This window comes from Falco punctatus, assembly GCF_963210335.1.
Source record: "Falco punctatus genome assembly, chromosome: 3".
Lineage (NCBI taxonomy): Eukaryota > Metazoa > Chordata > Aves > Falconiformes > Falconidae > Falco > Falco punctatus.
In genome coordinates, this window is record NC_137582.1 from 110,715,756 (window position 1) to 110,728,569 (window position 12,814).

General features: G+C 47.0%; 3 protein-coding genes across 3 annotated transcripts in view; 1 reads left to right on the forward strand and 2 right to left on the reverse strand.

Annotated features, from left to right (window-relative positions):
- The window catches only part of UBR4 (ubiquitin protein ligase E3 component n-recognin 4), a 79,914-nt gene extending 79,348 nt beyond the window's left edge, over positions 1-566 (reverse strand). The window contains exon 1 of the mRNA XM_080381334.1: positions 427-566. Coding sequence (XP_080237460.1) covers positions 427-443 — 17 coding nt within the window. The 5' untranslated portion in view covers positions 444-566. The remainder of the gene's footprint in view (positions 1-426) is intronic.
- EMC1 (ER membrane protein complex subunit 1) lies at positions 86-11,952 on the reverse strand. Its single transcript, XM_080381340.1, is given in 24 exon segments — positions 86-1,123; positions 1,350-1,479; positions 2,579-2,663; positions 2,887-3,097; positions 3,254-3,427; positions 3,854-3,991; positions 4,225-4,344; positions 4,586-4,747; positions 5,029-5,178; positions 5,368-5,567; positions 6,474-6,590; positions 7,292-7,388; positions 7,618-7,740; positions 7,991-8,050; positions 8,522-8,593; positions 9,185-9,352; positions 9,664-9,813; positions 10,141-10,267; positions 10,421-10,549; positions 11,005-11,098; positions 11,262-11,321; positions 11,324-11,326; positions 11,564-11,688; positions 11,820-11,952. Coding segments are annotated over 24 exon segments (2,955 nt in total). The 5' UTR covers positions 11,900-11,952; the 3' UTR covers positions 86-943.
- Positions 11,953-11,981: 29 nt separating this feature from the next.
- MRTO4 (MRT4 homolog, ribosome maturation factor) lies at positions 11,982-12,776 on the forward strand. Its single transcript, XM_080381339.1, has 4 exons — positions 11,982-12,094; positions 12,174-12,232; positions 12,303-12,406; positions 12,509-12,776. Exons 1-4 carry the CDS (start codon positions 12,067-12,069, stop codon positions 12,759-12,761), a joined length of 444 nt encoding a protein of 147 aa, XP_080237465.1. The 5' UTR covers positions 11,982-12,066; the 3' UTR covers positions 12,762-12,776.
- Positions 12,777-12,814: the final 38 nt, after the last annotated feature.

Here is a 12,814-nt window from a genome sequence, read left to right on the forward strand (position 1 = left end):
CCGGCCCCCGCCCGGCCCAGCGGCGCGCGTGCGCGATACCGACGGGCCCGGCCTCCGCGGCCCCAGGGACGGAACACACGGCAGCTCCTCGGCACACGGCTTTATTGGGGCCAGCTGCAGACTGGGGGGCGGCGGCGGCCGCACGGCCTCCCCCGAGGCGCAGCTCGCTGCCACAGTTGGCGATGACCATTGAAATCTGCGTACAGAGTAAACCGGCCATTATTGCGAGGCTTCGCAACCAGGGCGCCTCAGCCCCGGTCTCATCCACGACACGCAGGGAAATTTAAAAAAAAAAAGAGCAGGAACTAAAGTTATCATTATTATAAATGAACACGGAGAGACTTCACATTCAAATTCCTCCCACTGCCCTGCAACTGAACGGACCCGATGAGGCTGTCTCCCACCGACACCCACCCCATTTCTAACCTTCTTCCCAACGCCATGACCCAATGCCTCCTCCTCTTCTCAGGCCTCACGTACAGTAGGTTGCACGTTACCAAGTCTACTCGTGTTCACAGCGGCCAACAACCCCTCAGTACTCTCACCAAGGCATTAGTCCCAGCCAGCGCCAAGGAAGAGGCAAGGTCCAAGAGGACACACGTCCTCAGTATTATCTTCACTAACATCAGGGAGATGACGTGATGGCACATTTTAGGGCTTTAACGGAGGTTTGGAAGATTTCTTTTTTAGTCCTAACAGACAGACATCTCTTTTCTGTCTCTCTTCTCACTGGGAGACACGCAGGCAGTGTACCACTCTGTTGCGCTAGCAGCTTTTCCTCCCACATATCTTCCAGCAAAAATGTAACACAGATGTTCGCAGCCATCACTCACGCAAGCTGGAATTTCTAACCGAACCCAGGGGCAACGTGGGGTGGCAGATCTTCAGCCAGTCCAAATCTCAGATGCCTTCTCCAGGCTCAGCCTTCCCTTCACCCTCAGCTCTACCGCCAGGCACGGTTCAGCAGCTTCACCTGGGCAAGTCTCTTGGTGATCATAGTGGCAAAAACCAGCCCGAAGAGGACACTACTTATCAGCACGTAGTCATAGTCATCTTTCAGGACATCAAACTGCTTTGATGGGTACACTCGGGTCTGGTAGATATCCAGGCCGTACGCAACAACCTAATGAGACGAGATCACGAGCTGGTAATGCAGCATTTGAGCATAAAACTAGATACATCAAGAATGACTGACTTAGCTCTATAGCTCTGATTAAAACAAGAAACATTTAAGCAATGAGCAGCCACAGTATCAGAGGTTATATGCCTCCCTGCCACAGGCTACAATACCATGCTGCTCTACCCACAAACTCCACAGCTCTGCATTGAAGCCTCCACCCTGTACTCACCAAACAAGTAGATTCCAGGCCGGAGGGGGCTGTATAAATCCCTCTCATTCGGGATATGGTTTGATTGTAGTTGATAAACCTCTCGGCATGGATCTGCACATCAGGGGAGTATGGAATCAGGTTCTCTTCTCTGAAAGGCATTTAAAGAGAAATCAAAACCCAACAAAACAGCACATGGAGGACATCACCTGAATTTCCTAGCCTGATTATCACAAGCTGACCTGAAACAGCAAATTTAGCAGCTTTTCCCAGTGCAGATTCATTTTTCCAGCAAGCTGAAAATCAAATGCCGGCTGGCTCAGACTACACTGCAGCAGCCTCCTTTTAGACTTCTAAAGTTTTAAAAGTAAGTGCAATTCTAAAAACCTCAGAGAGTTACTCTGACTGCTACTTCTGAAGAGCACAGACAACAGGCTGGTTTGCTAACCCTAAGACCTGCTGTATTACAGATGAATGTGTTCCATCAACAGACTGGGAATAAAGCAACCTCGCTTAATTTCACAGAATCACCGCACGGGCAGGGCTGGAAGGACCCCCTGGAGATCATCCAGCCCAAGCTCCTGCTGAAGCACGTTCTCCTACAGCAGGTTGCAGTCTCATGTCCAGCCAGGTTCTGAACCTCTCTGGGCAGCCCATCCCAGCGCTCCATCACCCTCACAGTACAGAAGTTTTTCCAAACATCCAGACGGAGCCTCCTGTGCTGCAGTTTGTGCCCGCTGCCCCTGGCTGCACCACTGAAAAGAGCCCGGCCCCGGCCCCTTGGTGCTCGCTCTCAAGAGATTTGTAGACACTGGTCAAGATCCTCTCTCAGCCTTCTCTTCTCCAGGCTGAACAGCCCAGCTCTCGCAGCCTTTCCTCCTCAGGGAGATGCTCCAGTCCCCTCCTCATCCTCGTAGCCTCCGCCGGACCCTCTCCAGTGGTTCCCTGTCCCTCTTGAACGGGGGAGCCCAGATCCGGACCCAGCACTCCTGATGTGGCCTCACCAGGGGGTGAGGGAGGACCACCTCCCTCGCCCTGCTGGCCACACTCCTCCTCATGTACCCCAGGGTGCCATTGGCCATCTTGGCCACCTGGGCACACTGCTGGCCCATGGGCAACCTGCTATCCAATTTCATGCAAGAATTGCCCTGAATCTGTTCAGGACAAGTTTTTCTGCTTCACACTCTTACACACAAAATCCATCCCTCTTCAAAGCTACCCAGGAACAGCAGATACCATGCTTTCCTTACCTGCTTTGCTCCGTAGGGATCTCTGGGCGGCGAGGATCCAGCAGAGCCTTCGGAAGGGAAAGGATGGCCCCAGAAGGAAGCCCAACTGCATTAAAATAAATGCATCTTAAACCCAGCTATTTCTGACAGTATTTTCTAACAGCTAACATAAATGCTCTCTTGGTGCTTATCTTTGCCCTTGCTAGGAGCCTAGGGCAGTCCACAGGCATGATTTTTGGCAGCAAACTGCATTTTGTTTGGTTTTCAGTGCAAAACCCACTTTGCACAGGTAGCATAAACGCATTCAGAACAGAGTAGCATGTACTTACTGAGCAAGTGACGGCTGGTGATGCCACGCTCTGTGATGGTGGCCTCCATGGCACTGATAGCAGATGGGAAGATATAAGACTGCTGGAGAACCTGAGGTAAAATCGGGCGGTCAAGGGAGCTGAAGGCTGTGGCATTATATTGCTCCGTTCCCTCATACAGCTCCAGCACAGTGAACTCGTTCCGACGTGCTTTTGTGTTCCAGTACTGGTACTGAAATGAGAGAAGAGTTTTAGAATTACGAGGCGAACAGTCAGTAATAGAGGTAGCAAGAAATCACAGACAACAGTCAAAATGTCTTCTCCTTATAGCTTCAGCAACTTCCCCTAACTCCCAAATGTCAAGAACAAGGTAAGACTAACTTCTTACCACCACCCAGTTCTCTGAATGAACAATATGGACAGGTCCTTTCGCTTTCTTCTGCACTGACGAGTGGATGATCCTGCCTGTGACTCCATCAATCAGATAGATTCCAATGAAAGTGCGCTCGTGATGCGTATCTGTGCTCTCTGTCACCACAGCAAGCAGGTTTGGATTCAAGGACTAGAGAAACAGAAAACACAACTGAGACACGCACTTTAGTGCCACTGGCACCTTGTTTATCCACATGTCATCTGGGATTAGACATATTATGAAGTATCTTATTAGAACAAATCACCTGAAGAAACCAAGCACATGTCATCTGGGATTAGGCATATTATAAAATATCTTATTAGAACAAATCACCTGAAGAAACCAAGCAGCTATTTTCCCATCATCATATGTTTGACTGACTTAAATGCTGCCTGAAAAAATTTTATAAAAGAAATCTCCACCAAAATTACCATCTTCTGCGGAGGGTTATGGACACTGATGCATATACAGGAAAAAAAAATCACATCACAGGGCAGTTAATCTCAACATAACGCCTAGAAATCAAGCTGAGATCTTCCCATAAGATGATGCACCAACAAAAAGTACCAACGGCACCTTATAGAGAACACTGCGGTCTCCCATCACACGGCCCTGGGAGTGCACGTGCTCGTTGGACCTCTTCCCTTTCACAGTCACTATCCTCTGTACTTCAGTGGGTATGATCACCTCCCAACTCTCCTCTGTTGTCAGATCCTGCAAGAAAAAAGCATGACTAGATTTTATCTTGTCCTTAAAAGCCACCATCTCCACTAGTAAGATGTAGAGCAACTTTATTTGCTTTTGAATTTTAAAAGTTTCTTAGGCACATTTTGAGGCTGAACTGTTTCTATTCTGAACAAAACTCCCAAACAAAGAGACCTACCATTGTCCAAAGAATATTTAGGAAAGTGATGACTAAGACTTAGACTGTAATAAGTCTTCCGTACCTTTTTCAGCCTGAATCCAGAGAGTTTTCCCTGCTCAGCATCAACTAGATAAAAAAAGATAGAATGGGCTATTTCTTCTAACTGGCGAAGGACATTTTTAGTTGCTGGGAAAGCCGTAACCTGGAAGAGAATCAAAACACAGGTTAAACAACTGATAGGCAAATGGGGAAAAAAAACCCCAAACCAACATGAAAGATTATTTCAAACACGTTCACTAGGATGAGGTCTGTCTTACCAGAATAATGTCATAGTTTTGTGTGAAATATGACTCAATGTTGGTTTTTTTTTAATCTTGCTCCAGAAGGGAGGAGAATAATTACCCAAAACATGAAGAAAACTGCCTCCAAGAAAAGCAATTTACCTTGTACTCATCATCAATCAAGAGCAGTACTTTGGCATAGTCTTGATCCATAATAGGCAGAAGGAGAGTCTGAAGAATTGGACGCTTCAAAACAGGGGGAGCCACTTGACTTCTCTTCCCAAAGATGGGGTTAAAAACATACAGAAAGCTCATTTTGGTTTCCTAAAAAACAAACAAGATGTAAACCTTTTTCTAAGGTGGAAAAAAGAGCTGGTTTCCTACCTGTTACTTGCCCATGTCAACTATTCATACCCTGGATTCAGCTGTGCTGTTTGGACACCGCATATACCCCGTCCCACATTTCTCCATCAAAACCAAGCCATGGCATAACACAGTATTCGTGGCTTTAACTAAACCTCTGCCACCTGCTGAAGCAGCCTCTGCACAAAACAGTGTCTCCTCCTCCCTTGAATAGAGGAGGGGGATAGAGGAAAGGGACTCACCTTGTCCTTAACAAGCAAGGTACACTGTGGAGGGTGTGGGAAATGGGCTGTTGTTCTTTGGACCATCAGCTTAAAGGAGGAACCTGGCCTCACATTTCTGAGATACTGCTTCCACAGGATGGTGCCAGAACTGCTTTCAATACCAAAAAGCTGAGCAAAGAGACACAGTAAAGCCAAAGTTTAGAACAACACATCTCTCACATTCAAGCACTGCATCTTTCTTCAGGATATGACAAAGAAAGAAGAGTCTCAGTTCCCCTCCAAAGCTACCACAAAATATTCTGTGCATCTTCTCACAACAATGTGCCTGAAACAAGATTCCTACCCTGGCTTTCTCACCTTTCCCGAAGCGGTGACCATCACCATCATTTTTTGGAGGTTGAATTCATCTCTGGCCAAATTGTCAATGTTAATCTCATTTTTAATCTGGCTCCGGGGTTTCCTGGCATCATAGAACATTTTCCACAGATGAGCAGTCCAGGCTTGCAGCAGGATGAGCTGGGAGGACAGCCGCTTCAGAAACATCCCCAGCAGACCATCTGCACATAAGACCAACAGTGACAGCAAGAGGGAAAAAACATTATGTCCCACCCTGTAACCGAAATTATGGTCTCAGCCAGCAGAATAAATGCTGCCATGCATGACCCTATGATAATTCTTTGCCTCTGCCTCCCACAGCACAACAGCAGAGTTATAGTTGCCATTCTTATGATGGGCTCTGGCATTTTCAAACCCTTCCCCACTTCACATTGGTACAGCTCATTCCAAAAGACCCTCATCAACTGAAAGCAAACTGCAGAACGCATAATCTCTTCCCTTGCATTCCGTCTCTCTCAAAGGTACACTCACAGCAAGTGCCCACCTAAAGCTTACCCATGTCCCTCTGCACTCATTACTCTGAGAAAGAGAAGCCCTTGAAGTAAAAAAATACTTAATTCTGCCCAATCAGAGTTTATATTTATCTTCTTGAAATAAACAAAACACCAGACTTAACTAGATTTCACCACTGAGGAAAGCAAGCAGAGAGATCAAGTTCCACTGGGAAGCATTAGTCAGAAGTACAAGACACTGCATGCAGTCTGAGGTTACCTTGAATGGCTGCATCCAGGACAGCAAGAAAAAGACAAAACAAAGCAAAACCAAAAGCTATTGCAAACGAGTCTTCCAGAAAAAGTCAAAGGGAAACATTTAGGAGAACCAAAATCCCTACTACCACTGCTGCTGGCTTTTTTTAATATAACAATGTAATACACTCATGTCATCTGCCTTTGGCACTGGACTTGAAAAGTTTAGACAAAAATGGGTTTATTTATGCTCATTTTAGTTGCCATCAGTACAAATCTGAACCCTAACTCTCACCTCAGAAGAAAAAGAAAACAATAAATAAATTTATTCAGGAAGAGAAACAAACTCACAAAGATAATTCTGTTAAATTTATGGCTCACCTGCTTTCTTTCCAAACTCTCCCTCCAGCTCAGCCTGTGCACCTGTCAGAGGTAGATCCACCATCTCCAAGCTTACCACTTCTGCTAATGACTCCTCTCTACTCCATACTACTTTTCCTAGAAAGAAATAGGAGCATTGGAAAAATCAACTTAATATCTAGGAATAGATTCACTAAATATAGGAGTGTCTTGCAGTGGACCCTTCAAATGCAAATAACTGTTCTTAATGAAATGCAAAATAGCACATATCTAACTAATAACATGCAGTTAGCTATTTCATAAAAAGACTAATACTTTAAGCAACTGGAGCCACTTTTGGAAAAAAAAATATCACAGGATCAGCAAAAGCAATCTGGTGTTTTAAAAGGGTTACAGTCATTAAGTCTGTTTGAAATGAGAAATACTCAGCATGAACACCTTTTCAACCCTAGAAAAATCATGTCACCAAAATGAACTTTCAACCTTTTCTGCAAATTATTTTTGCCATGAGGATCTCTTCTGAAGAAACTCTGAGGGAGAACTACAACAGGACTCAAGACTTGCATCCCACAAAAGGAGTTTTGAAACCTACAGAAAACCCACGAAATTCAAAGGCTCTGCCTACACAATGAACACGGCAGAACTGTTTTCTCAGACGAGTTTCTCGTGAGGGTAAAAAAGTCTCCAATATCTTTCATGGGACTTAGAACAGTTAAATTCATTTTGTCAGTTTCCAAAGAAAGCAATGATAAAATATAATCATTTTGGACTTAAGAGTTTTCTTCTCGTCCTACAACGACTGTTAAAAATGGAGTAAGCTAGCAGTTTGTCCCAGATACCTGGCTGCTGGAGGAACATTAGCATGTGGTCTTCTGTTTGCACCAAGGCTCGATAGCCCACAGAGTCATCCTTCTTCAGGAAAACTTGGACGTATAGCTGGAAAAAAGAGCCAGTAAAACAGTGAGGTTAATGAACACATCATCTCCTTGGAGAAATCAGAACTGTCAGGTGAAACAACAGCAAACAGTGTGACTGTATTCAGTAATCCAGTGCATCTGCAGAATGTTTTTCTCCTTGTCTGAAGGGGTCAACCCATGCTGCCGAATCAGGGCAGGGAGGGCACTGCAAGCCTCATAAACCACAGGAATAATCTCTCCTTGCTCACCTGCTGCGGCTTGGCACCGCCCTGGTCCAGGTTAAAGGTAATTGTAGTATCCAACAATCTTTGTCCAGTTTCCACCAGGTAGAGATTAATATTGTAGGTTTGATTGGAACAGGTTAAGGATTCCTATAACAACAGGCAGAAACCAACCAAATTAAACATACATGCTGCACCAAATTGTGCGGAAGGATTCATATTCATACTCAGCAAGAACTGTTGCTTAAAAATACTTTTAGATTACATGTATGGAGCTGCTACAAAACAGCAGTCTCCAAAAAGATGCTGTAACACCTTTTTCCTTCTGTTCCTGCATGCAAAGGAATAAAATGGACTGTCAAGAACTTCTACTGTTCTTGAGAACAAGCACACTTTATACCTGCTTCCGGGAACTCTCCAGAGTACTTCCAGCATGAAGGCCATCAGAACTTCCAGGTTTCTGAAATGAGGATGAAAAGGGGTAACATGGCTGCAGGCCCCAGTAACAGTACAAAAAATAAATAAATTAGGTTTTTGAGTGCCTGGCAAGTCTCAGCTTGACTCTGAAAACAGGCAGGAAACAGTCCTGTTCTATTTCTGATAAAAACGAAACCTTGCTGAGTTCAGTATCCCTAAGAACTGAAATCCTCTATAGATCAGAGGAGCCCATTCCTGGGCTAGATACCCACCAAGTGTATCACATAAACAGGCTGCACACAGGACAGCATGCTTCACCAAGCCACAGACAGCCTTAGCTGGATATAATCAAGACCTGCTTGCATTACTGTTGTCTTCATATGTCTAAGAAGCTAATTAAATCTTCCTCTTCCTTAAGTTACTACCCATAAAGGAAAACACTGTGGAACCCACCCCCAGTGCACATCCACGCTAGAGCTATGCTGGTTACATAGTAGAGGCAAATTGTGCTAACCAGTTCACTCCTGCAGGTCAGGACAGCAGCCACAGTTTTCTCCCCAGTTGTTGCAAAACTCACCAGAGCTGCCTGAAAAGAAAAAAAAAATAGCAGGATATCATAAACCAAACAAGAAAACCCCCAAACCCCACCAAAAACTACCTGTACAGCAAATTAAGCCCTACCAAAATTAAAAACAGATGACCTTTCACAGGCAAATTTTAAATTTCATTGTTTCACTAAATAATAATAAAAAAAATCTCTTACAAGACTGAAAATACTTCTCATGAAGACAGGAAACAGTTGCCCTGCTGTACGCTTTTGAACCATTATGCCCAGCGTTACCAAGCTTCTTAAAGCTCATTTGCTAAACCTCTCAGCTGGCCGAACAAAAGCGCTGCTGCACTACTGGCCACTTAGACACGCATCTCTCTAACCACATCAAAACCAGGAAACTACCCCAATGCTGACAGCTGTTGGCAACAAAGCATACCTATACCGACTCCTGGAAATACTTCAGCAGCTGGTATAAATGAAATCAAAAGTCTCGCATCCAAGAGCACAATTGAATTGAGAAGCTCAGCAGTACATTCAGAACACTCAGTAGGGAAGCGTGCATTTGTTTTAAAGAATTTTAAGCCATAGTTGGCCGTCTCGCTTGCATACATTCATCTTGGTTACCTGCTGGAAGTCTCGAAGGTGGCTGAGCAGCCCGTGTTTGTACTGCAGCAGAGAGAAGTGGCTCGGAGACAGCTGCAGGAAGAACTGAGTCCGCGAAGCACTGATTACACTGGGTTGAGTGGCCAATATCCTGGGCTGGAAGCCATCAGCAAACTCCAGGTCAAGTGACTGTGAAAAGGAGACGAGCATATGCGTACATGAGAACTCTTTCTTCACTGAAATGAATTCCCCATGTCACAATAAACAAAGAAGTAAGGAGGCCTAGGCCCCTATTAGAGCAAAGCTCTGCAGACATCAATCCAGAAGGAATGATTAGACAGCCAAAAAGTTTTCTCTCCCCTCCCTCAATTTATGAATCACGATCCCCCCCCACCTCGTCAATCCATCTGTGGTTTACCAACAGGAGAACCCTCTACATTGTCAGGCATCAAACCAGCTGGATAATGGATTACGTACAGTGCTTTTTCAGCACTTCTCACCTGCAGTGGAATCTGCTTCATCTCCTGTTCCATCCCCAAGGAGCAAACATAGAGCGAGTGTGTGTCCATGTCCATGCACACCAGCACTGCCTCCCCCACCACGCTGCACACGCCATTTAAGCTCTTCAGCCACGGGGCCGCTACTCTGCTCTGCCAAGTGAGATATAAACAGAGAGATGAAATTGTCAATAGAACATAATCTTCCAAGAATCAACCTGGACACAACAAGAATTTAAGTCAGAATTACTTTTACCCATGACCCTATGTATCAGCCCGAGATTTCCAGGATGGTTTTGATTAACAGCTGCAAGTCTAATTCAGTTTTGTTCTCAGGGCATTCAGCAGCAAAACCCATTTACTGGCCTGTAGGCAATGCCACAGTGAAAGGGAAGTTTATCTGTACTACAGCATGCCTCAGTCCATATAGTTGGAAGTACTTTCCAAGTTCAGTATTTTGGATGCATAACCGAACATTACCTGTTTTGTAATTTCTCCATCTTCTACACTGAATGTTAAAATGTTCACGTGGCTCTGGGGAACAATTCCAAGCACATGGATCACTCCAGTCCCATGGGAATACAACAACTGGTACTGAGTACTCTCACTGCAAGAGAGGCAGTAACCATGAAACATCGTTGTGTCACATTACTGCTTTTAGATGTTTTTAAAAGTGTAAGGCAAGTACAACATCCTCTCCTCTCCAAGGCAACAGACTCCCTGCCAGAAGTTTATGCTTCTGCTTAAAACATGTTCTTACCTTTCTGGTAAGTATTCCACCCATTTTTGGTGCCCATTGGAAAGGTAGTGAAGAGAGATGGCTGCCTTCTTCAGGACTGCCACATATTTCACCGTGTCCTGTAGCCCCACCAGACTAGCCACCTGGAAACTAAGCACAGGTCAGAGACAATCAGTTAGAAAATTACTTTCTTCTAGGGAAAAAACCAACAACCAACTTTCTTCAAACATTTAACATCAGTCTCGAAGTACAATTTATAGCTCACTTTATCTATCCTTGCTGATCTCAACAGAGACCATTAGGCTGGAATTCAAACACTCCAAACCAGATGTGTGCTTAACATGTTATATATTTAATGAGAAAATTTATCCATGAAAAAATTTGTATCTTTCTCTCTTACTGATTTGCTAAGAAATAGAAACAAAATTAGGTTTAACTACAAAGTTCATGTATTCATGAAGGATTCACCCAAATGTTATTTTGGAAACTTCAAATTTAACTTATCTTTCTCCATACCCCAAGTCCAGACAAGATCAATAACCCTTTTCTTCCTTCTTAATCCAGCATTACAAAGAGAAAAAGACAGTACAAACATGAAAGCCTACCTGCCAGTGTCCAGTGACGTCTCCCAGTTCAACCCTCCAATGTTGGTCTCCCAAGAACGCAGGATACGTCCAGCATTGGACACAGTGATGGCATCTGTCCGGGAAACAAAGAGAAGATGAGTGCAGAACTTTTATCCACTGTGGATCAACAAGACAATGAGTTCTGGCAAGTTCAACTTGTGGTCTAACACGTGGCTGAGATCCCACTTGCAAGGAGAACTGCTAGCCCCAGCACACCATCTGCATCTTACCCTTACCCTGTCCATGGATCAGCATTGCATCTATTGCTCCTTCAGGGGTTCCCTTGTCTACATGCGCCACACTGGAAGAAACAGAGTTAAGTGAGAACCAAAGGCATTTATTTTATTATTTTTAAATTTAGGCTGTTAGAGCAATAAGTTTATGCAGTCTGCCTGCCCAAGCAACAGCTTTTGCACTGGCTGCTGAATCCTCTCAGCCTGACAAAGCCGTATCACCTGCATTAATCCTCCAGTCCGAAAACACAGTGCAACCCCATTGACACGTTAGCTCCAACGCGACAAAAGGCCGCCTCACTCACGGATTTCGCCACTCCTGGAGTTCAGGGCAGCCACGACGTTCTTCTCGGTGGCCACGATGACCTTCTTCGCACCCTGCGAGGCCTCCAAGGAGGCGAACTTGAGCTTCCCCACGTACTGCTGCCTCCTGGGCGAGAGAAGGGGTGCGGGGGTGAGGCGGGGCAGGCCCGAGCAGCAGGCGGGGGCAGGCCCCAGGCCCTGCTGGCAGCAGGAGGACCCGGCGCTGCGGGGACCCCCCCGCTTTCCCCCAGCACTCACCAGTCGAACTTGCCCACTTGGTCCTCGTAGACAGCGGCCGCCAGCGGTAGCAGCAGCAGCGCCCAAAGCCCCGCCGCCATGGCAGCGGCCGGCCGCGAGCGGGGCGGCGGGGGGCCCTGAGGCGGCGGGGCTGCCCGTGCCAGCGCCTGCGCGGAGGCGCCCGCGGGCGGGGACAGGCAGCGCGCGGGGCAGCCCGGCGCTCCCAGCAGCCCGCGCGGCGCCGGGGGCCTGAGAGCACGGCGGCGCCATGCCCAAGTCCAAGCGGGACCGCAAAGGTGAGCGCCGCCACCCCCGGCCCCCCTACCGGCTCCCTAGCCCCGCTCTAACGCGCCGTCCTCGCTTCCCTCTCCGCAGTCTCGCTGACGCGGACGCCCAGGAAGGGACTGGAGGCCAAGCAGGCGCTCATCACCGAGGTGAGTGCGGCCCGGCTCGGCACCGGCGCGGCCCGGTGCCCCCCGCTCCCGCCTAACCGCTGTCTTGCAGCTGCGGAGATGCGTGGACACCTACAAGTACATCTTCGTTTTTTCCGTTGCCAACATGAGGAACAACAAGCTGAAGGATGTACGGAACGCCTGGAAGCACAGCAGGTGAGCCGGGACGGCGGGGGGTGGCGGCCCGGGGGGGAGCGCGGCCTGCGAGCTGACAGCCGCCATCGCCTCCTCTTCCTCCTCCTCCTCCTGCCGCCCCAGGATCTTCTTCGGGAAGAACAAAGTGATGATGGTGGCGCTGGGACGTGAGCCAAGCAGCGAGTACAAGGAGAATCTGCACAAGGTAGGGGCTGGCGGGGGTTCTGGGTGCCCTAAAGCATCACTGTGCTCATGGTGGCTGTGTCACGGAATAAAATTCAAGGGACAACGGTGCTTCCACGGGTCGCCTGTCTGCAGGTGTTCAGTTGCATCCATCTGTATCACGACACAAAAGTGTGGTCAGCGGGCTTCGTAGCTGTACAGGACTGAACCCTAGAAGGTAAGTCCCTGGGGTGCTGCCCCATCCCA